The sequence below is a fragment of the Salmo salar genome, chromosome ssa12 (genome assembly GCF_905237065.1).
Source record: "Salmo salar chromosome ssa12, Ssal_v3.1, whole genome shotgun sequence".
Lineage (NCBI taxonomy): Eukaryota > Metazoa > Chordata > Actinopteri > Salmoniformes > Salmonidae > Salmo > Salmo salar.
This window is the reverse complement of record NC_059453.1, coordinates 66,189,044-66,213,724: the sequence shown is the minus strand read 5'-3', so window position 1 is coordinate 66,213,724 and position 24,681 is coordinate 66,189,044. Positions and strand designations below refer to the sequence as shown.

At 41.8% G+C, this 24,681-nt stretch overlaps 1 protein-coding gene and 1 long non-coding RNA gene across 3 annotated transcripts; both read left to right on the top strand.

Moving 5' to 3' along the window:
- The first annotated feature begins 435 nt into the window (after positions 1-435).
- On the top strand, positions 436-15,745 carry LOC106565538 (proliferation-associated protein 2G4). Of its 2 annotated transcripts, none has more exons than XM_014132784.2 (12): positions 436-607; positions 4,127-4,255; positions 5,917-6,022; positions 7,710-7,779; positions 9,595-9,751; positions 12,599-12,677; positions 13,367-13,445; positions 13,608-13,741; positions 13,932-14,026; positions 14,123-14,250; positions 14,512-14,565; positions 14,660-15,745. In XM_014132784.2, the coding sequence occupies exons 1-12, from the start codon at positions 523-525 to the stop codon at positions 14,723-14,725; spliced, it is 1,182 nt and encodes a 393-aa protein (XP_013988259.1). In that variant the 5' UTR covers positions 436-522; the 3' UTR covers positions 14,726-15,745. The 2 variants fall into 2 exon arrangements, with proteins under 2 accessions (XP_013988259.1, XP_045547612.1); XM_045691656.1 differs by lacking the exon at positions 436-607 and adding an exon at positions 647-758.
- Positions 15,746-18,934: 3,189 nt separating this feature from the next.
- Positions 18,935-20,616, top strand: LOC106565539 (uncharacterized). The gene is made up of 4 exons (XR_001319682.2): positions 18,935-19,048; positions 19,149-19,175; positions 19,740-19,762; positions 20,290-20,616. It is a non-coding gene; the product is annotated as an uncharacterized lncRNA (long non-coding RNA).
- The last annotated feature ends 4,065 nt before the right edge of the window (positions 20,617-24,681 follow it).

The window sequence follows — 24,681 nt, the reverse complement described above, 5'->3', positions numbered from 1 at the left end:
CAGTTCAAGAAATAGAGTAAAGAAAATATTTATTAAATAAAAGAAAGTAAAAAATGTAATAAATGTAAAACAATAAAATAACTATAACGAGGCTATATACAGGGGGTACAGGTACAGACTCAATGTGCATGGGTACAGGTTAGTCGAGTTAGTTTTTACATGTAGGTAGGGGTAAAGTGACAATGCATAGATAATAAACAGCAAGTAGCAACAGTGTAAAAACAATGTGAGAGGGTGGGAGGAGGAGGTGTCAATGTAAATAGTCCGGGTGGCCATTTTATTAATTGTTCAGCAATTATGGACTTTTTTCAAATGTATATAACAACTTTCTAAACTTGTTTAGCATTATCTACTCCAAATATGACATGATTCCATTATTTGTATCAGTTTGTATCACTTTCAATTGGTGACTTGTATTTTGAAGTCGAACCACAAATTCCACTATTGTGGCTAGCTTCACACAGGTGTCGGTCTTGGTGCCGACACATTAGGAAGTGTGTTGTAAAGAGAGTCGCTGTCAAGATGTCTGACAATGAAGAACAAGAACAGACTATCGCTGAGGACTTGGTTGTCACCAAGTACAAAATGGGAGGTGACATCGCCAACCGTAAGTGTCAGATCGGGGTGACCTGCTCTTGGCGGCCTTTCGTACAACACCAGCCTGATGTGTAGGCACAGACCAACACAACCATGTGCTTTGACATAGTAGGCGCAGTTTAGAAACGTGTGATGGTGGAATGGAAATTGGCCTAGCCCTGGTAGGCCAATAACTTCACGACGTTATTTTGTGAGCAAAGTTCAGTAAGCCAGCTAGCTATGGTTAACGGTTATTTTGTCAAGGACCGTGAACATAACGGCTAGCTAGAAAACGTTACCTAAACATGAATTATCAACAGTCACACCAGACAGTAGTAACCACTATTGTATTTGTTAGTTAGATGTAGTTAGCTAGCAAACGTTATTTTTTTGTATTGTCATCTTAGTTCACTGTTTGGGGAGCTACAGTAGTTAACGGAATTTATGTTTCCATGTCAACCACACAGCTAGGAAGTGGCCTTGGGGAAATTTGGTTAGTTATGTCAAACAAAAACCAAGAAACAAAAACTCAATGCACAAGGATTACTTTAAAAAAAAAATGTTACAAAAGTGTTTATAAAAATACGTTTACTTGACGAACAATGCAAATGCAAAGTTTTGTAACAGAATGATGGTTTATGCTGTTTGAGCCATTATTCTGTTACCAAACTTTGCATCTGTACTGTTAAAGTAAATTCGTTTTTGTAAAAATGCTGGCTTGTGCATAGAATTGTATGGTTTGTTTAACTTTGCAATCGTTGATTTTTGTTTGGCATACATTTAAAGTGGGAAATTAGCCTCCGCATAATTCTGTCGTCATGTAATTGCCCCTTACTAGCAGTCATAACTAGCTAACTTAGCTAGTTCCATGTAAAGTGAAATAGGTCTGGCTATGTATGTGTACGTTTGTTCTGCCTAGCTGTAGTCAACTGAGACAATTTTACTGGGAAAGGCTTAAACTTGACAGGGAAATATTATTCCAACCACACATGATCTGACTAGCTAGCTGCCTCACTGACAACTTGTTCACAGGTATTATAAATGGACAGCTAATTTCCTACCCAAAGCAAGTGGGCTAAAAATGCTGACATTGCTTGTTGGCATGACCTTAGTAGCTTTATGACACACAGAAATAGAATGAGTAGACGGGGATCTTCATTCAAGTCAATGATGACATAATGGGTGGACTGGCAGCCATTTTGAGTGTAACCATAGCAGGAAGTAAAAGCAGGAAGTTTACCCTTCAATCTGTGCTGTGATTTGTTGAGCCACCTCAATTGACATTACAAAAAATAATGTAGCATGTTAGGAGAATTGGGTTAGGTTAACTAAAATGCCCAAAAATGTCACTGTTGACGATAATTTGACAAAGCTGGTTCCTTTCTAGACATGACACAGCTAGATCGTTGGCGGTGTTGAGCAGGAGGAGGAGCTACGCAGACCATTTGTGTCCGGAAGTAATTTTGCCATTCATTGTAGTGATTGCGCTGTGTAGAGTTGCTATTTTCTCAAGTTTTCTCGTAACTTGTGACATTCCTGGATTACTCATTATAGTAAGTCAGATGTAATCAACAGATACGATAGTCAGTTTAACAAAATGTAAATAGGCTGACTACACCGCTCGTTGCAAAATAAATTTAGAAATCTATATTATTCAATTATTGCACCCACACTGCTCACGCGTGCCAACGAGCGTCTGCGTTGCCAAGGGCTAACACGGACCCAAACTCGTGCACCATCGTGCATAAATGTATTTTGTCCCCCCACACCAAACGCGATCATGACATGCAGGTTAAAATATCAAAACAAACTCTGAACCAATTACATTAATTTGGGGACAGGTCGAAAAGCATTAAATATTTATGGCAATTTAGCTAGCTAGCTTGCACTTGCTAGCTACTTTGTCCTATTTAGCTAGCTTGCTGTTGCTAGCTAATTTGTCCTGGGATATAAACATCAAGTTATTTTGCCTGAAATGCTCAAGGTCCTCTACTTTGACAATTAATCCACACATAAAACGGTCAACCGAATCGTTTCTAGTCATCTCTCCTCCTTCCAGGCTTTTTCTTCTTTGAACTTATATGATGATTGGCATCTAAACTTTCATAGTTACCATGACGACCGACAACACAGTTCATCTTTCAATCACCCACGTGAGTATAACCAATGAGGAGATGGCACGTGGGTATCTGCTTCTATAAACCAATGAGGAGATAGGAGAGGCAGGACTTGCAGCGTGATCTGCATCACAAATAGAACTGACTTCTACAAGCTCCCTCACGACGCCAGGACAGCGGAGTCAATCACCACCTTCCGGAGACACCTGAAACCCCACCTCTTTAAGGAATACCTAGGATAGGATAAAGTAATCCTTCTAACCCCCCCCCCCCCCCAAAAAAAAAAGATTTAGATGCACTATTGTAAAGTGGTTGTTCCACTGGATATCATAAGGTGAATGCACCAATTTGTAAGTCGCTCTGGATAAGAGCGTCTGCTAAATGACTTAAATGTAAATGTTAGCCCTTGGCAACGCAGATGCTTGTTGGCGCACGGTGTAGTCAGGGTATAAGAGTACATGACTGTACATAGCTGGCGGTGTTGGCAAAATCACTACTTATCCCATCAAACCAAGCGAGGAGCGGCTGCCCGTTGTCACAGTTCCAAGACCAGTCAGAAACATCCAGCTAACCCTACACCAATGATGCCGGCGGATCTCAAAACTGAACTTGGATCTGCGTTAAGTAGCAATGATATCCTTCGCCACCGTCATCTTACGACATCTTCAACCGGTCATGACTATTCAATAAAATGTTTATTTCCAGCAAATTTGTTATTTACATGATTGTATAACTAGCAAGGTGTTTTGAAGTCGAGGGTGGAGTATTTATGAAGTTTGGTAATGAGGACGGAAACTAGCATAGTTCAAATGGGAAAACAAGCTTAGCCTTAGTGTGCATGTGTGCCCACGCGCACTAGGCTAATTCAGTAGACAAATCAAATCAAATGTATTTATATAGCCCTTCGTACATCAGCTGATATCGATAGACAGCTTTAAGTTTTTATGCACTGATACCAGGAGCTGGCAGAGAAAAGTTTGATTTAAACAATTCAGAGACTGAAACAAATAAATCAGATGACCTATATTTAATGAGAGCGAATGGGTATACAATATCGAAATCCGCTGTAACTGTCAATAGTAAAAAACTAAAATTTAAAATTGTTTGAATGAACCCTGAATACAATAAATGAACGGGGACGTAAATTCCGGACACGGTAGACTCCTCCTCCTCCTTACCCCTCTATGGACAGGCTTCAAACTGACCCCAGGCCCAGAGTCATGACTCATACCCCAACATTGAACTCAGTTAAATGGCAGCTGATTCATCATGACATAATACAACCATGATGGATAGTCTTATTTATAGAGAATGCACATGTTCTGATTGAATGTGATGATGACATATTTGGTCTCACTTCTACACTCTTTTTCACCTCTCAAATGTCTCATACATCTCCACCTCCTATTCCCCTACCCTCTTGTTCTCTCTAGAGGCCCTGCGCGTGGTGATTGAGGCGTCCAAGTCAGGGGTGTCTGTGCTCAGTCTCTGTGAAAAGGGAGATGCTCACATCATGGCAGAAACTGGCAAGGTCTTCAGGAAGGAGAAAGACTTGAAGAAAGGTAAAAGGGCTGGGGTGGAAGGGGGATAAAAGCTGGGTGAGAAGTGCAAGCGGAATGGGGTTACAATTGTTCTTAGTGTTTAAACTGCAATTTTTATCATTTAAACGTTTAAATGAAAATAAAAAATCTTAAAATTACGTGAATTTACTATTCAGATATGGTCCTGCGTATGACCGCTAGGGGGCAGTACATTTCAATCTACCGCAGTCCTTGCTACTTACAGAAGACGCTCACTTTACTGCTAGTTAATGCTGTTTTAGGTTCCCTGCTGTGTCCCTCTCCTCCGTGTGCTCAATTGTCAGTGCATGTCCCACTTTTCATTAATGTGATGGCTCGTTGCAGTGACGTATAACAGCCTGTTCATAGACGTCCAACAATCTGCTGTTAACACCACGTATGGTGTTTGAGAGCTCGCGCTTTGTACTCACAGAGGAATCATTGTACAATTTCACCATCCAGGTCATTACATTTTGTTTCTACATAGCATCTTGTAGACAGGTTCTAGATATGCCATCAGGGCAGTGAAGCTGACATTCTCTACCATTGACAATGGCTGCATATCAACTGCAATCATTTCTGTAATCAGTGCTGTGATTTTCTCACTCCATGGTGCCTCCATTTCAGATGATGGTTAAGCATTTCAGCTGTATTGCCACTGTAGCTCAATTCCACCTTGCACAGTTTGCATTTATTTCACCACCTTCTCATTTAACTTCTCAAAGTATTGCCATACAGTTCTTCGCTGCGGTCCCTTCCCTGCCTCACTCTGCTATTTTGATAACTATTAACCGCGATGAGGTGTGGAGCGCTTTATATCCTTGGCAAATCATTTGAAAGATGCATATCTCCTCCTACTAACGTTACAGGATTGTTGCGTTAGGTATGTTTAATTTCCATTTTCCCTTAATGATGATAATGATCGGCTATGAAAAGCCAACTGACATCTACTCCTGAGGCGTTGACCTGTTGCACCCTCGACAACCACTCTGATTATTATTACTTGACCCTGCTGGGTCATCTATGAACATCTTGGCCATGTTCTGTTATAATCTCTACCCGGCACAGCCAGAAGAGGACTGGCCACCCCTCAGATCCTGGTTCCTCTCTAGGTTTCTTCCTATGTCCTGGCCTTTCTAGGGAGTTTTTCCTAGCCACCGTGCTTCTACACCTGCATTGCTTGCTGCTTGGGGTTTTAGGCTGGGTTTCTGTACAGCACTTTGTCACATCAGCTGATGTGAGAAGGGCTTTATAAATACATTTGATTGATTTGATTGGGACCTGTTGGTAGTAGTTTTTTTATAACCGTTAACTATCCCAATGTCGTTTAAACGTTCACAGCCCTACTATGTAGTTATGACTGTTGGTCCTGTCTCTTACGTCTACCATAAATGTTTATATAGGGCAGGTGGTTCAAAGCCATGCTTTCTTTTGTGAGGGGGACAGTATGTTGTCATACTGTCTCCAGATCAGAAACACATGCCACACATTCACAATGGGCCTGAACATGGGATGAGTTATTGAATATGTCAGTGAGATGACAGAACCGTGAGGAGTGATATTGGTTGAAAAGAGGGACATTATTTGCCATCAGTCAGGTCTCTCATAAACACTGCAGATTATTTTAAATTGAAGATTTGGTGGTTCTCTCTTCCCTCTTCCAGGAATTGCCTTCCCCACCAGCGTCTCAGTCAATAACTGTGTTTGCCACTTCTCTCCCCTGAAGAGTGACCCTGACTACACACTTAAAGATGGAGATCTGGTCAAAATGTATGAACCTCAATCTACAGTAACATTACCCCTTCACTCTGTGTGTCTTCAGTCTCCCAAGTATGTGTTGTCTGTCATCTTGTTTGCTGTGTTCTCATGCATCTGATGGGGTCTCCTTGGCTGTTGACTTGTCGTCTTTGTTAGGTCTTGTCTCCCTGTATGTCTATGTGCCTGTATGTCTATATGGCAAACGATAAGTAAAGATTGGATTACTAGCCTTGTTCATCTGGTATTGGTGCCTAATTGTCACTATTGCCATTGTATAGTTGAACAAGCCTTTTCATCTTAGTTGTTGGATTGCCACTTTTGTCATCTCTCTGTTGACCCTCCCTTTCCTGTTTTCTGTCTTCTGTTAATATAAGGATGTCACTGTCTGGAATATTGTGAGTGTTAAAGAGCCAACTATACTGAACAAAAATATAAACCCAACATGTAAAGTGTTGGTCCTATGTTTAATGAGCTGAAATAAAAGATCCCAGAACATTTCCATACACACAAAACGCTTATTGTTGTTGCCAGAGAATTGAATGTTCATTTCACTACTATTCATCCGTCGCAATCACCTCATGTTTCAGCATAATACTGCACAGCCTGATGTTGCAAGGATCTGAACACAATTCCTAGAAGCTGAAAATGTCCCAGTTCTTCCATGGCCTGCATACTCACCAGACATATCAACCAGTGAGCATCTTTGTGATGCTCTGGATCGACGTGTACGACAGCGTGTTCCAGTTCCCGCCAATATTCAGTGACTTCGGCACAGGAGTGGGACAACATTCTACAGGCCACAATCAACAACCTGATCAACTCTATTCGAAGGAAATGTGCTGCGCTGCATGAGGCAAATGGTGGTCACACCAGATAGTGACTGGTTTTCTAATTCACACCCCTTCCTTTTTTGTTGTTGTTGAAATCTGTGACCAACCGATGTATATCTGTATTCCTATTCATGTTAAATCCATAGAGTCGGGCCTAATGAATTTATTTCAATTTGGTCATATGAACTCTAACTCAGTAAAAATTGTTGCATTTATATTTTTGTTCAGTGTAGATGGTTATGCCAACTTGTATTACTGTAGGGCTGTGCCATTCTCTGAATCTGTTGAAAAGTCATATTTTTCATTACTATACCAAAAGCCTGGGTGTATCCTTAACTAGCAATTTCATTGTCATGGGTGCTGTCTTTGGAATACATTATGATCCCCCTGCGGTATGGTTGTAGGTGAACAAGCCAATAACAACTTACCCTCGGAGCATATCCTCACTCGACACTTACCGTAATAAAATCACACAAATTAGACTGTTTAATTTATCTCTGACGTCTTTTTTGTCAGTAAACTTTTTCCCATTTGATCTTTGGAAGCACAACATGACTGCCATTTTGTCCTTGTCTAAATGTATTTAATCATCTATATGTCCTTTTACACAATGACATAGATATCAGCAACTGGCTTTGTATTTGTATTTTATTAGGCATCCCCAGCTACTCTTCCTGGGGTCCAAACACATCAAGACACTTACATTACACAAGATATAACAGTACATCATATAACATCGCTACACAACTACATAGTTGGCATAACGATTTCTGAATGTCTGATGAACTTCTATTTCCTTCATAACTTAAAACGTTTCCGTCTCTCCTTTTCTCTTATCCTCTCCATCTCTGTCCCCTTTATTTCTGCAGTGATCTTGGAGTCCATGTTGATGGCTTCATCGCAAATGTGGCTCATAGCTTTGTTGTGGGAGCTACCAAGGTATGTACCGTTATGACCTAATGACTTGGAATTCTTAAGCCCTCATTGAAGAGATATATTCTGGAGGATTCGAAAATGACCTCATTTTTGTTGCCTCCTGTTTTGGACCTGACGTATAAATGTATGGCTCATACATGTATAATACATTATCTGCAGTCCTCTCCCAGCGGAAAAAAAGGCACAGAATCCTTACATTCTAACCTGCCATAATTTAGTGCATGAGATCTACTTGCTCATTCCTGTCATGCAGTGAACGTGCGCTCTGAAGCAAGTGGGATGAGTGGCTGCATGCGCTTACCATTAGTTATTTTGATAACAGCGAAAATACATTGAATTCATCGAATGCATGATAACTTCCATGCATCAGAAGTTAGAAAGCCTCCTGAATTAGAAGTGAGATCTATTAGACCTACATTTACATTTAAGTCATTTAGCAGACGCTCTTATCCAGAGCGACTTACAAATTGGTGGATTCACCTTATGATATCCAGTGGAACAACCACTTTACAATAATTTCTTTCAAAGCATTTCTCAGCAAACCAGAGAATGTTGTGCGCTAAAGATGCCATTGTAGCCACACAAATACATTAGAAGGTAATTGTCCACCCGATCAGGTGGACAATGGTGTCGCTGGTGAATTTTGGAACATATTGCACAATAGGCTAAGGTTTTTACCAGGTGCGCATCCATGCATGCTTTCACCCACTTTTTAAACAATAAAATATCGGCCTACCTTTCTGTTATCAACCATCCATCCAATTCAAATAATTCCATGTGTCCACCTTTTGTCATTATAAACGTTCCCAAATGTATTATTCCATGATATGGGGTAATAATCCAACACTGCAGTTCATTGTCAGCGATCATCATTCATCACGTAGCCAAATGCTATTTATAATAAATACACAACTTCCAAGGAGTTGATGCCAACATATAACTACCGGTATAACTTTCCATTGTATGAAATGACATTATCACATTACTTTGAGACCTTGGGTGCAACTACAGAAAGTCGGGAACTGGCCTGCAACAACCAAACTGATGGACAATGTTAATTGGCAGGTACAATTATGTCTAATGAGGTTGCAAGGTTAAAGTGGGAGGCGGGATCAGGATATGCCCAGTATTGTCCAATGAGGTTGCGTTAGGGCCTGGAAGATACGAGTATCTCGATACTTGTTAGTATCGTGGCAAGGAAACAAAACATGAAGCAGATGGAACTTCTTTAGGAAAACAGCCCTAATGTTGGAAACAAACATAATTATGTTGTCATCCAGAGTCACGTGTATTTATTTCCCAAGCAATAGCACACAATATTTTACATACAGCCGGTTTTTAAAGGACGAAAGAGGTTGGTCTGCTTCATGTTTTCATTACAGCCCCAGTTTTGAAGTGAGCCAAACATGCACACCACATGAACACCACAGAGTTTGTTTTACTCTCTTTGATCACAGCTACAGAGGCTTGAGAACAATGACGCGAGGACGTTGTACACAATTGTGCACAATTTTCGGGATCCGCTTTGGCTCGTGAGCACTACTTTCAAAACTACTGGCTGATATTATACAAAACTTCCAGAAAATATATTTAAATCACCCACATTAACTCTCATTCATGGTTCTGACAAATGTGCCTAAATATTTTTGCTGTGCGACCACCAGTGCGCTTGTAAAAAATTAAGGATTTTAGCTTTAATATCTCAAATATTTTCAATTTCGCTCATAAATGTCTTTGTGTACATCTACATTTTTCAACTCCTTGAAAAAAAAAAGGTCAACGTAGCGCCCTGACCTAACCTCTGCCTTGTACATGTAGGAAGCGCCAGTGACGGGGAAGAAAGCTGACGTGATAAAGGCAGCTCATCTGTGTGCGGAGGCAGCCCTACGCCTTGTCAAGCCTGGCAACCAGAACTCAAAGGTGACAGAGGCTTGGAACAAGATCGCTCAGTCATTCAAATGCACAGCCATCGAGGGTGAGTGCCTTCACTAGTTGAGGCAGAAAGTCAGTTTTGCCCTGAGAGGTGACTCGGATTCATGGGTCTAAGATAGTGAATCAATGGTTTTAGCTGACCGTTTACATATAGACGGGTTGATTGTTTAGCAACAAAACCGACACTTGCGCAACTATGGGGCAAAACAGACTGGGTTGGCTTAGGTTGTTGACAATATGTAAACTATAGTTAGTCTCCAAATGTTTATTAAAAACAGATGCATTTGCACAATGAACATGTGTCTCTCAAATACATTGTTACAGTTGTTGGTTAGCTAGCTCGCGAATTTTAGTCATATTAGCATTGATATGAAATCACTCAAAACGCCTCACAACAAGACATGGTATCAAAAACAAGATAAAACTAGCTGAAATGAGCCACCTAAAATTCCCCACATGGCAGCTTATTGTAATTGTTCCTAGCCATCTGACCGTTCAGAATGATAACAATGCATGGCTTCCGGCCCCATCAATTAGAGGTCAAATGATTTTTCAACACCTATACCGATTATTGGAGGACCCCCCCCCCCAAAAAAAGAAACGCCGATACCGATTAATCGGGCCGATTTAAATTTTTTTTTACAAATTTTATTTGTAATAATGACAATTACAACAATACTGAATGAACACTTATTTTTTTAATACATCAATAAAATCAATTTAACCTCAAATAAATAATGAAACATGTTCAATTTGGTTTAAATAATGCAAAAACAAAGTGTTGGAGAAGAAAGTAAAAGTGCATTATGTGCCATGTAAGAAAGCTAAGGTTCTAAGTTCCTTGCTCAGAACATGAGAACATATGAAAGCTGGTGGTTCCTTTTAACATGAGTCTTCAATATTCCCAGGTTAGAAGTTTTAGGTTGTAGTTATTATAGGAATTAGACACCTGAAACCCCACCTCTTTTTAAGGAATACCTGGGATAGGATATAGTAATCCTTCTACCCCCCCCCACACAAAAAAGATTTAGATGCACTATTGTAAAGTGGTTGTTCCACTGGATATCATAAGGTGAATGCACCAATTTGTAAGTCGCTCTGGATAAGAGCGTCTGCTAATAGATGTAAATGAATTATAGGACTATTTCTCTCTCTACGATTTGTATTTCATATACCTTTGACTATTGGATGTTCTTATAGGCACTTTAGTATTGCCAGTGTAACAGTATAGCTTCTACCTGGGCTCAAACCAGGAACACATCGACAACAGCCACCCTCGAAGCAGCGTTACCCATGCAGAGCAAGGGGAACAACTACTCCAAGTCTCAGAGCGAGTGACGTTTGAAACGCTATTAGCGCGCACCCGGCTAACTAGCTAGCCATTTCACATCGGTTACACCAGCCTCATCTTGGGAGTTGACAGGCTTGAAGTCATAAACAGCGCAATGCATTGCGAAGAGCTGCTGGCAAAACGCACGAAAGTGCTATTTTGAATGAATGCTTACGAGCCAGCTGGTGCCTACCAGCGCTCAGTTAGACTGCTCTATCAAATCATAGACTTATAACATAATAACACACAGAAATACGAGCCTTAGGTCATTAATATGGTCGAATCCGGAAACTATCATGTTTATTCTTTCAGTGAAATACGGAACCGTTCCGTATTTTAACTAACGGGTGGCATCCATAAGTCTAAATGTTCTTGTTACATTGCACAACCTTCAATGTTATGTCATAATTCCGTAAAATTCTGGCAAATTAGTTTGCAACGAGCCAGGCGGCCCAAACTGTTGCATATACCCTGACTCTGCGTGCAATGAACGGAAGAGAAGTGACAATTTCACCTGGTTAATATTGCCTGCTAACCTGGATTTCTTTTAGCTAAATATGCAGGTTTAAAAATATATACTTCTGTGTATTGATTTTAAGAAAGGCATTGATGTTTATGGTTAGGTACAGTCGTGCAACGATTGTGCTTTTTTCGCAAATGCGCTTTTGTTAAATCATCCCCCGTTTGGCGAAGTCGGCTGTCTTTGTTAGGAAGAAATAGTCTTCACAGTTCGCAACGAGCCAGGCGGCCCAAATTGCTGCATATACCCTGACTCTGTTGCAGAGGTGACACATTTTCCCTAGTTAAAAGAAATTCATGTTAGCAGGCAATATTAACTAAAGATGCGGGTTTAAAAATATATACTTGTGTATTGATTTTAAGAAAGACATTGATGTTTATGGTTAGGTACAAGTTGGAGCAACGACAGACCTTTTTCGCGAATGCGCACCGCATCGATTTTTTGCAACGCAGGACGGGCTAGATAAACTAGTAATATCATCAACCATGTGTAGTTAACTAGTGATTATGATTGATTGATTGATTGTTTTTATAAGATAAGTGTAATGCTAGCTAGCAACTTACCTTGGCTTCTTACTGCATTCGCGTAACAGGCAGGCTCCTCGTGGAGTGCAATGTAAAGCAGGTGGTTAGAGCGTTGGACTAGTTAACCGTAAGGTTGCATCCCCAAGCTGAAAAGGTAAAAATCTGTCGTTCTGCCCCTGAACAAGGCAGTTAACCCACCGTTCCTAGGCCGTCATTGAAAATAAGAATGTGTTCTTAACTGACTTGCCTAGTTAAAAAATATTTATATTAAAAAAATTAAGTTAAAATTAAAAAAAAATCGGTGGCCAAAAATACTGATTACCGATTGTTATGAAAACTTGAATTCGGCCCTAGTTAATCGGCCATTCCGATTAATCGGTCGACCTCTACCATCAATGCACAAGCATCATTTTCAGGACATTGTCAGCCAACCAGTCTATGAAGTTAACTGTTGTGTGACTGCAGTAAAATGTGGAGCGAGAACTGTTGTAATGGCTTTTTATCTTTCTGTTTAAGGTATGTTATCTCATCAGCTGAAGCAACACGTTATCGATGGAGAGAAAACCATCATTCAGAACCCCACAGACCAGCAAAGGTACATTAATGTCCAAGCACTTGAACACATGTAGAGAATAGTGCTTTGATGAAGTGCAGTACCACGGCAGACAGCATGTTGCATTTATATTTTTGTTTTCTATAAAAGTAAGTCTGGTTCACATCTAACAGCTGACATAAGAAGAGACGAGAGGAGACAAAACTAGCCAGTTTTTGAATTTTGTGTTGTGGAACTGAAGATGGAATGGCCAGGCATTCAAAAAGACAAGAAGTGAAGTTGAGTCAGTTTCCGTACTAACATGGTCTTTTTACACCATGATGAAACATTGTTGCTCCTTGTTTCAGCAAGGTACAGTATTGTAGCAATCATGGGAAAACATGCACCCAATGGATTACCAAAAACAGGGCACACTCTGTGACTTCACAGAGAAATGTCAGCAAGTTAGGCTAGCTAACTCCAGCTAGCTAGCTATCCTCTCTGCTAGCTGTCAGTCAGCTTAGCTAAACAGTAAACACAGTTTCTGATTTGAGTCCAAGGCAATGCCTAGGAGCACATGCAGTCATGAGGAGAACGTTTTTTTGTTGTTGTTTTTTTGCTATTCGAACAGTTATAACGGTAATTTGGCCGATCCAAAATTCCATGACCGTCACAGCCCTAGTCACTAGGACTGAATGATAAATGAAAGATGTGAGTTGCTCTGATTGGCTACTGTTGATGCCCATCTGCAGGAAGGACCATGAGAAGGCGGAGTTTGAGGTGCACGAGGTCTACGCTGTTGATGTGCTGATCAGCACTGGTGAAGGGAAGGTGAGAGAGCGAGGGGGGGATCCCAATGCCCCCATGCGGTAACATGGCTAGAAAAGGGCATTATTACTGAGTCTGAACTATCCTTTTTTTCCTTTTAATTTCTTACCTGGCTAAATGTGACTGTCCAATACTGATGTTTCTATGCTCCTGTCCCCTGCCCAGGCCAGGGATGGAGGCCAGAGGACCACCATTTACAAGAGGGACCCCAGTAAGCAGTACGGGCTGAAGATGAAGACCTCCCGCATGTTCTTCAGCGAGGTGGAGCGACGCTTCGACGCCATGCCCTTCACTCTCAGGTAGGATGTCCTCATATTAGAAGTGTCAGAGACTTGTTATAACCAACCGCATCAACACCATAATCTTATCATTAAAGACGTGGACTTTTTTTCATCAACCATCTCACTGATGCTGTGAGTCAGGTGCTTTGAATGTCCATTGGAGACCTCCTCAGCTAACAGGTGTGTCTTGTTCCTCTCCTCTCTTCAGGGCGTTTGAGGATGAGGCAAAAGCCCGCCTGGGCGTGGTGGAGTGTGCCAAACACGAGTTGCTACAGCCTTTCAGTGTGCTCAATGAGAAGGATGGTGAGTCTCTCTGCATCTTTCTTTTCCTATCCTCTGTGCACTGTTTCTTTCTTTTTTTCCTAACTACGTGTCTCATTATCTCTCTCTGCTTCTCAGGAGAGTTTGTGGCCCAGTTTAAGTTCACAGTGCTGCTGATGGCCAACGGCCCCCATAAAATCACCAGCGGACCCTTTGAGGCAGAGCTCTACAAGTCAGAGCACGAGGTGCAGGATGCAGACCTGAGGGTAAGTAGGGCTTCCAGCTGGCTCCCAGCCCATGGCCCCAGGCAACCTGAATGGCTCTTCACTGCTCATATTACATGAATAACTATATTAATGAACAGGGACTTGCACCTCAGAGCCTACACTTTAAGTAACTGCATAAGGGTGTGAGATGGCATCTGAGGTTTTGACCAGTGTATTTCCACACTTAGCAGTTCTGTTGTGGCTTTCTTCCTTGGAAGACATCTCTTGATTGACAGCAAACAATCCCTTTTTCTCCCCCAGACTCTACTACAGAGCTCAGCCAGTCGCAAAACACAGAAGAAGAAGAAAAAGAAGGTATTTGATATGACAATGGTGAAAAACAAATTAATTCAAAACATTCTGTTTGCTCTCTCCATTCTTAATCGGGGCCTTGCTTCCTCCCTCCTAGGCCTCAAAGACTGTGGAAACCACTACTGGACAGCCAACCGAGGAGAGCAACAAGGCTGCAGAGTAGATGCCTACCTGTCTTCAGCCACACTGATACACACACACACACACACACACACCATATAACAAACTTAGAAAGTGAATTTCTGACCCTCATGCCCTTTTGTAGTATTTGGCCCATTGAATACATCTGATAGATTTGGAGTTGAGCCTGTTGGGAATGCACTCAAATCTGTTGAAAAAACTATTTTTTTTGTAGCCATTCTGTTGAATCTGGAGTCTGAATAAGGGTCACATCCTTGTAACACATATATATGGAGTTTATTTTCCATTGATACTTAACTGGAGTTTGAGATTGGGGAAACACATTTTTGGAATATGATGGATAAAAAACCTTTTCTAGCATTGTGTTTTTACACCTTATCGTTAGGTGATGTACCTGACTTCAGAAATGTTGCAATCTATAGGTGAAGTGTTATAAACTTTTGAAATTAAAAATGTCAAAACAAAGTAGAAGTTTTGTTTTGATTAACTCAATTTTAACTGGATGATATCTGTTGGAAAATAATAGTTGGGTGCCAGTGTTACAATTATTCAAACATGACAGAATTGAAAGGTTAGAGCACAGGTTAAAGCGTTTCAATACTGTCATGTTTGAATAATTGTAAGGTTAAAGCACAGAATTTCAAAGACAGAATTCTTGCACTAACACCTGAAGAGTTACTGTTATGGGAACAAACCCTGCTATACTTACTGGCACCCCCCCTCTTTCCTGGTAGGGGATTTTTAAGGGAATGGTGTCGTGCTGTTCAGTTTAGAAATCTATTTTTATTTTCAACAATACCTAATTTTTATCAACCAAATGAAACATTTTAGTGGAGCTTTTAAACAAAGTGTCTTCATTCAGAACTGCTTGAAATCATATTTTATGCAAATCTGTTTTTCAACTAAGTGAGAGCATGTCATTAAATGGCAAAAAGCTAAATTGACAACAGTAGTACATGTTGAGATGTACTTTTTAAAGCATAACCAGTATCCAATACTTATTTGTACCTAATGAAATAAAATGACCTTTTAATATGTCTAATATGTTGTTCTCTGTTGGAAGGCTCCAACAAGGCCATTGAGTCATGATCTGATCTGCACAGATATGAGTCAACATTACATATTAATCATGGTCCCCTCTCACATATCTGACAGTGAAAACAGGCAATAGGTAAATTGTTGTAGTAGCAAGAACAGAAAGATTTTAGTGACAGGAAATAAGTTGCCGATGTCTGTCAACATACAGTTCCTTCGGAAAGTATTCAGACCCCTTGACTTTTTCCACATTTTGTTACGTTACAGCCTTATTCTAAAATGAATTAAATAAATATAACCCATTCAGCAATCTACACACAATACCCCATAATGACAAAGCAAAAACCGAAACCCTTTATTTACAAAGGTATTCAGACCCTTTGCTATGAGACTTGAAATTGAGCTCAGGTGCATCCTGTTTCCCTTGATTATCCTTGATGTTTCTACAACTTGATTGGAGTCCACCTGTGGTAAATTCAATTGATTGGACATGATTTTGAAAGGCACACACCTGTCTATATAAGGTCCCACAGTTTAAAATGCATGTCAGAGCAAAAACCAAGCTATGAGGTTGAAGGAATTGTCTGTAGAGCGCTGAGACAGGATTGAGTTGAGGCACAGATCTGAGGAAGGGTACCAAAAACTATTTGCAGCGTTTAAGGTCCCCAAGAACACAGTGGCCTCCGTCATTCTTAAATGGAAGAATTTTGGAACCACCAAGAATCTTCTTAGAGCTGGTTGCCTGGCCAAACTGAGCAATTGGGGGAGAATTGCCTTGGTCAGGGAGGTGACCAAGAACCTGATGGTCACTGACAGAGCTCTAGAGTTCCTCTGTGGAGATGGGAGAACCTTCCAGAAGGACAACCATCTCTGTAGCACTCCACCAATCAGGCCTTTATGGTAGAGTGGCCAGACGGAAGTCACTCCTCAGTAAAAAGCACCTGACGGCCTGCTTGGAGTTTGTCAAAAGGCACCTTAAGACTCTCAGACCATGAGAAACAAGATCTGATAATACTGAGATTGAACTCTTTTGCCTGAATGCCAAGCATCACGTCTGGAGGAAACCTGGCACCATCCCTACGGTGAAGCATGGTGGTGGCAGAATCATGCCGTGGGGATGTTTTTCAGTAGCATGGACTGGGATACTAGTCAGGATTGAGGGAAAGATGAACGGAGCAAAGTACAGTAATCCTTGATGATAACCTGCTCAGGACCTCAGCCTGGGGCGGAAGTTCACATTCCAATAGGACAATGATGCTAAGCACACAGCCAAGACAATGCAGGAGTGGCTTCAGGACAAATCTCTGAATGTCCTTGAGTGGCCCAGCCAGAGCCCGGACTTGAACCTGATCGAATATCTCTGGAGAAACCTGAAAATGGCTGTGCAGCAACGCTCCCCATCCAACCTGACAGCGCTTGAGAGGATTGCAGAGAAGAATGTGGGGAAACTCTCCAAGTACAGGTGTGCCAAGCTTGTAGTGTCATACCCAAGACTCGAGGCTGTATTCGCTGCAAAAGGTACTAAAACAAAGTACTGAATAATATATCCACCCTGCACAGCCAGAAGAGGACTGGCCACCCCTGGTTCCTCTCTAGGTTTCTTCCTAGGTTTTTGGCCTTTCTAGGGAGTTTTTCCTAGCCACCGTGCTTCTTTCACATGCATTGCTTGCTGTTTGGGGTTTTAGGCTGGGTTTCTGTACAGCACTTTGAGATATCAGCTGATGTACGAAGGGCTATATAAATACATTTGATTTGATTTACTGAATAAAGGGTCTGCATTATTATGTAAATGTGATGTTTCAGTTTATTTTTATAAATTAGCAATTTATAAAATCCTGTTTTTGCTTTGTCATTATGGGGTAGTGTATGTAAATTAATTGGGGGGGGGGGGATAATTTAATCAAATTTAGAATAATGCTGTAACCTACCAAAATATGGATAAAGTCAAGGGGTCTGAATACTTTCTGAAGACACTGTGTATTACTTTAGACTGCACAGCCATAAAGAGTACACTATATATATATATATATATATATATATATACAAACGTATGTCGACACCCCTTCAAATTAGTGGATTTGTCTATTTAAGCCATACAATCTCCATAGACAAACATTGGCGGTAGAATGGCCTTACTGAAGAGCTCAGTGACTTTCAACGTGGCACTGTCATAGGATGCCACCTTTCCAACAAGTCAGTTCGTCAAAATTATGCCCAGCTCGAGCTGCCCCGGTCAACTAAAAGTGATGAAAATTGTGAATTGGAAACTTCTAGGAGCATCAGTGTTAGTGGTAGGTCACAGAACGGGACCACCAAGTGCTGAAGCGTGTAGTGTAAAAATGGTCTGTCCTCAGGTGCAACACTCCCCACTGAGTTCCAAACTGCCCCCTGCAGCAAGGTCAGCACGAAAATTGTTTGTCGGGAGCTTCATGAAATGGGTTTCCATTGCCGAGCAGCTGCACACAAGCCTAAGGTCGCAATGCCAAGCGTTGGCTGGAGTGATGTAAAGCTCGCTCCCGTTGGACTCTGGAGCAGTGGAAGCGGGTTCTCTGGCGTGATGAATCACACTTCACCATCTGGCATTCTGACTGACAAATCTGGGTTTGGTGGATGCCAGGAGAACGCTACCAACGCATAGTGCCAACTGTAACATTTGGTCTGGGGATGTTTTTGATGGTTCACCTTTGGGATGAATTGGAACACCTACTGCGAGTCAGGCCTAATTGCCCAACATCAGTGCCCGACCTCACTAATGCTGTTGTGGCTGAATGGAAGCAAGTCACTGCAGCAATGTTCCAACATCTAGTGGAAAGCCTTCCCAGAAGAGTGAAGGCTGTTATAGCAGCAAAGGGGGAGCCCAACTCCATATTAATGCCCATGATTTTGGAATGAGATGAACAGGTGTCCACATACTTTTAGTCATGTAGTGTATATAATTGATGCCTGGACCTTTCAGTTTCACTTTAATCAGAGGTTTCTGATTATATATGACGAGAACTGTGGAGGTGTGGTGAAAAATAACATTTGCTTGATAAGATTTAAAAGGAAACTTACATGGATGGAAAGTGTGCCCCCATTTTTTTCTATTATAAACAGCACCCATAGACTTACGTGATTGTAGACATGCCTGAACACAAGTATATAATTCCAACGTAAAATATGATTTAAATTTCAACGACTTCTGCCTACATCTCCCAGTGAGCAATGAGCTGAGCAAGTGGCGATTGAATATGACGTTACGTTTTGTTCTATAAAGGCCCTCCCCTTTCTTCGTCACGTCCTCTTTCAATTTGGTGTCTTCGCTGTAGAGGTAAGAAACATTGAATTCTGTCCCAAAACAAATCCAACTAAATCAGTAGTAATTGCTTGCCATCCGTTACATTAAACAACTTTGTTATCTTTAATTGCAGACACATCTCCACAAGATGAGAGCAAAGGTGAGTTGATAAATATCTAACTTCATATTAGCGGGCTTTTGTTTGGCTCATTGTCATTAAGCAGTGGCTAGCTACCTAACGCTATACACACATTTCTCTGACGACAACGTGCCTAAATAGTTGGCTTCCTATATTATGGAAACATTGGCTGTATTCAATATTACATTAAAGGTTAAACGCTTAATTGGCACGAGTTTTGCATTTTGAATGTTGGATATACAATTTACTTCACCCATGGCGTTTTTAGCTAACGTTTGCTAGCTTGACCACGTTGGCGAACTAGGTTTCACGGCCCAATGGCGCACAAGGTACTAGCAATATTACTTGTAATGTATTTTGTAGATTTCGTGAGTGGCTTATATTAGCAGGATAAATGATACTGTTCACCAGTGTCATGCCTGCGTGTTTGTATGGTCTTAACTCCTAACCTTGTGACGCATGGTCTGCATTGCCATGCCAGATATCCACATGTCTTCCTGTTTCGACCCGCAGCTTGTGCTGTAAACATGAATGAATACTTGTTTGCATGAAACTCTTTAAATGTACTTTTTTTTTTTTTTTTAGTGGAGGAAGAAGCGTATGCGCAGGTAAGGATCACTTCCTTTTAGGATTTATCTGAATGTTGATGTTGCTTTGTAGTTTCGTTCAGATAAGCATGGTACTCCAGTCTTGTTAACATGGACGCAGCACACATTTGCGATAAACTATCAACTACAATAGATTTGACAACCATGCATATGACTTTTTTTTTTTAAGGCTCATAATAGTTCAGTCCAGGATTAATGTTTTCATTTGGGGTGGCGGGTAGCCAAGTGGTTAGAAAATTGGGCCAGTAACCACAATGTTGCTGGATCGAATCCCCGAGGTGACAACTTAAATCTGTTCCCCAGAACAAGGCAGTTAACTACCGGGGACCGTGTGTCATTGTAAATAAGAATTTGTTCTTAACTGACTTGCCTAGTTAAATAAACGTTACATTTTAAATACTAAATGAGCACACAGCAATGGTGGGATTAATGCTAATCATTGTAGGGACTTTTACAAACTGACATGCTGTGTTTGGTATGTAATGATGCAGCTCTGGTCACTAATTGACACTTTCTGGTCTTTGTAGGCTGAAGCGTAAAAGGCGAAAGATGAGGCAGAGGTCCAAGTAGACTGGCCCATTCCCCTACTGCTGTGATTGTTTTTCCCCACCCACTCCAAGCCCCCTGTTTGAAGCCAGCGGTCCATGATTTGCAAAGAGCTGAACCATGGTTGTCTGAAGCCGGTCTCATTGGTGTGAAGGACGGATCCCGCATACCCAGCCCTCTACTCTGCCAATGGCACCTGGCTGTTGACTACTGCTAGAATCTCTCCTGTTGTTGGACTCTGGCCTTTTACCACCTGCACAGCTGATTTGTTGTGAAGACCATAATAAATATTTGGTTTACTAACTACATTACTGTCTCTGTAAACATTGATTGATGTTCATATCAAAGTTTATTGGTCACACATTTAGCAGATGTTACTGCAGGTTTAGTGAAATTCATGTCTTTCGTTCCACCCAACTTGCACTACACTTATGCTTTTGATAATGTTAACTAATATCTAGGGAACCAGTTGGGATGCTTTTGAAGCACAATTTGGTTTACATTTGTACAGCTGTAGGCTTTGAAATGCCCTGGGGATCAAGTAATATAGTTGAGGTTCTGGCCTTCTGGGGCATATGGTCACATCGACAAGAGGCCTTGCACTATTGTGCCTGTCCTAAATGACTCATGGTCAGTTGCACAAACCCTGTCTGGAATAATGGTACTATAAAAATCACTTGCGGGTCTCTTGTTTGGTGTGAACTGGAAGCCTGGTCTGTGTTGGAGCCATCTAGTGATTTGAGGCAAACGGCTAATGGGAACAAACTACTTTAAATTCTTACGTTCCTGAACAGTAGTCTTTCAGTGTGCCAAGTTCTCTTAGATGCCCGATTGGCATGTTCCCTCTGCTCTTACAGCCACATCCTGACCCGTGTGGCAACTGCACTGCCTGTGACCGGAAGGCGCAGACAGCCCAGTACAAGGCCTGCGACTGCCAAAGACTCCAGCAACCCCAGACACTTCTGTGCTGCTGCCCAGCAGGTGGTACCGGTGCAGTTTCTATCCCCTGGCAGTAACACTTATGGCTAACTACTGCTCTCCTGCCCACATTGGTTGCCATTCATATTTATCTTGCTACTGGTCGCTTTTCTTTTAACTATCTTCTACATTGTAGAATAGTGAAGACTGAAATAACACATGGAATCATGTTACCAAAAAAGTGTTAACGAAATCCAAAATTATTGTATCTGAATTTCTTCAAAGTAGCCACCCTTTGCCTTGACAGCTTTGCGCACTTGGCATTCTCAACCAGCTTCATGAGGAATGCTTTTCCAACAGTCTTGAAGGAGTTTGCACTTTTCCTTCACTCTGCGGTCCAACTCGTCCCAAACAGTCTAAATTGGGTTGAGGTCAGGTGATCTGATGCAGCACTCCTCTCCTTGGTGAAAATTGGTAATTGTCCTGTTGAAAAACAAATGATAGTCCCACTAAGCCCAAACCAGATGGGATATCGCTGCAGAATGCTGTGGTAGCCATGCTGGTTAAGTGTGCCTTGAATTCTAAATAAATCACTGTCACAGGCAAAGCACCATCACACCATGTTTCACGGTGGGAACCACACATGTGGAGATAATCTGTTCACCTACTCTGTCTCGCAAAGATGGTTGGAACCAACAATCTGAAATGTGGACTCATCAGACCAAAGGACAGATTTCCACCGGTCTAATATCCATTGCTCATGTTTCTTGGCCCAAGCAAGTCTCCTTATTGGTGTCCTTTAGTAGTGGTTTCTTTGCAGCAATCTGACCATGAAGGCTTGATTCACGCAGCATCTGAACAGTTGATGTTGAGATGTGTCTGTAAATTAAACTCTGAAGCATTTATTTGGGTTGCAATCTGAGGTGCAGTTAACTCTAATGAACTTATCCTCTGCAGCGGCGGTAACTCTGGATCTTCCTTCCTGTGGCGGTCCACATGAGAGCCAGTTTCATCATAGCGCGTTTGCAAGTGCACTTGAAGAAACATTCAAAGTTCTTATTTTTTGGGATTGACTGACCATGTCTTAACTAATGATGGACTGTCTTTTCTCTTTGCTTATTTGAGATGTTCTTGCCATAACATGGACTTGGTATTTTACCAAATAGGGCTATCTACTGTATACCACTCCCTACCTTGTCACAACACCACTGCTTGGCTCAAACACATTAAGAAGGAAAGAAATTCCACAAATTAACTTTTAACAAGGTACACCTGTTAATTGAAATGCATTCCAGGATACTACCTCATAAAGCTGGTTGAGAAAATGCCAAGCGTGTGCAAAGCTGTCATCAAGGCAGAGTGGCTACTTAGCAGAATCTCAAATATAAATCATATTTTGATTTTACACTTTTTTGGTTACTACATGATTCCATATGTGTTATTTCATAGTTTTGATGTCTTCACTACAATGTAGAAAATAGTCAAATAAAGAAAAACCCTTAAACGAGTAGGCATGTCCAAACGTTTGACTGGTACTGTCTATTCTCATGCGCAACGCGGAGTGCCTGGACATAGCCCTTAGCTGTGGTATATTGGCCATACACCACAAACCCCCGAGGTGCCTTATTGCTATTTTAAACTGGTTAGCAACCTAATTAGAGCAGTAAAAATACATGTTTTGGCATACCAGTGGTATACTGTCTGATATACCACGACTGTCAGCCAATCAGCATTCAGGGCTCGAACCACCCAGTTTATAAATTACCGTTAGTATATTACCATAAGTATGTATATATTCCTGCTATCAGTCACTTTTCAGCCTGGTTTACATGTACACTGCTCAAAAAAATAAAGGGAACACTTAAACAACACAATGTAACTCCCAGTCAATCACACTTCTGTGAAATCAAACTGTCCACTTAGGATGCAACACTGATTGACAATAAATTTCACATGCTGTTGTGCAAATGGAATAGACAACAGGTGGAAATTATAGGCAATTAGCAAGACACCCCCAATAAAGGAGTGGTTCTGCAGGTGGGGACCACAGACCACTTCTCAGTTCCTATGCTTCCTGGCTGATGTTTTGGTCACTTTTGAATGCTGGCGGTGCTTTCACTCTAGTGGTAGCATGAGACGGAGTCTACAACTCACACAAGTGGCTCAGGTAGTGCAGCTCATCCAGGATGGCACATCAATGCGAGCTGTGGCAAGAAGGTTTGCTGTGTCTGTCAGCGTAGTGTCCAGAGCATGGAGGCGCTACCAGGAGACAGGCCAGTACATCAGGAGACGTGGAGGAGGTCGTAGGAGGGCAAGAACCCAGCAGCAGGACCGCTACCTCCACCTTTGTGCAAGGAGGAGCACTGCCAGAGCCCTGCAAAATGACCCCCAGCAGGCCACAAATGTGCATGTGTCTGCTCAAACGGTCAGAAACAGACTCCATGAAGGTGGTATGAGGGCCCGACGTCCACAGGTGGGGGTTGTGCTTACAGCCCAACACCGTGCAGGACGTTTGGCATTTGCCAGAGAACACCAAGATTGGCAAATTCGCCACTGGCACCCTGTGCTCTTCACAGATGAAAGCAGGTTCACACTGAGCACGTGACAGACGTGACAGAGTCTGAAGATGCCGTGGAGAACGTTCTGCTGCCTGCAACATCCTCCAGCATGACCGGTTTGGCGGTGGGTCAGGCATGGTGTGGGGTGGCATTTCTTTGGGGGGCCGCACAGCCCTCCATGTGCTCGCCAGAGGTAGCCTGACTGCCATTAGGTACCGAGATGAGATCCTCAGACCCCTTGTGAGACCATATGCTGGTGCGGTTGGCCCTGGGTTCCTCCTAATGCAAGACAATGCTAGACCTCATGTGGCTGGAGTGTGTCAGCAGTTCCTGCAAGAGGAAGGCATTGATGCTATGGACTGGCCCGCCCGTTCTCCAGACCTGAATCCAATTGAGCACATCTGGGACATCATGTCTCGCTCCATCCACCAACGCCACGTTGCACCACAGACTGTCCAGGAGTTGGCGGATGATTTAGTCCAGGTCTGGGAGGAGATCCCTCAGGAGACCATCCGCCACCTCATCAGGAGCATGCCCAGGCGTTGTAGGGAGGTCATACAGGCACGTGGAGGCCACACACACTACTGAGCCTCATTTTGACTTGTTTTAAGGACATTACATCAAAGTTGGATCAGCCTGTAGTGTGGTTTTCCACTTTAATTTTGAGTGTGACTCCAAATACAGACCTCCATGGGTTGATAAATTGGATTTCCATTGATTATTTTTGTGTGATTTTGTTGTCAGCACATTAAACTATGTAAAGAAAAACGTATTTAATAAGATTATTTATTTCATTCAGATCTAGGATGTGTTGTTTAAGTGTTCCCTTAATTTTTTTGAGCAGTATATATTCTACTATCAGTCACTTTTTATTTATAAATCCACCTCAACCGCTCC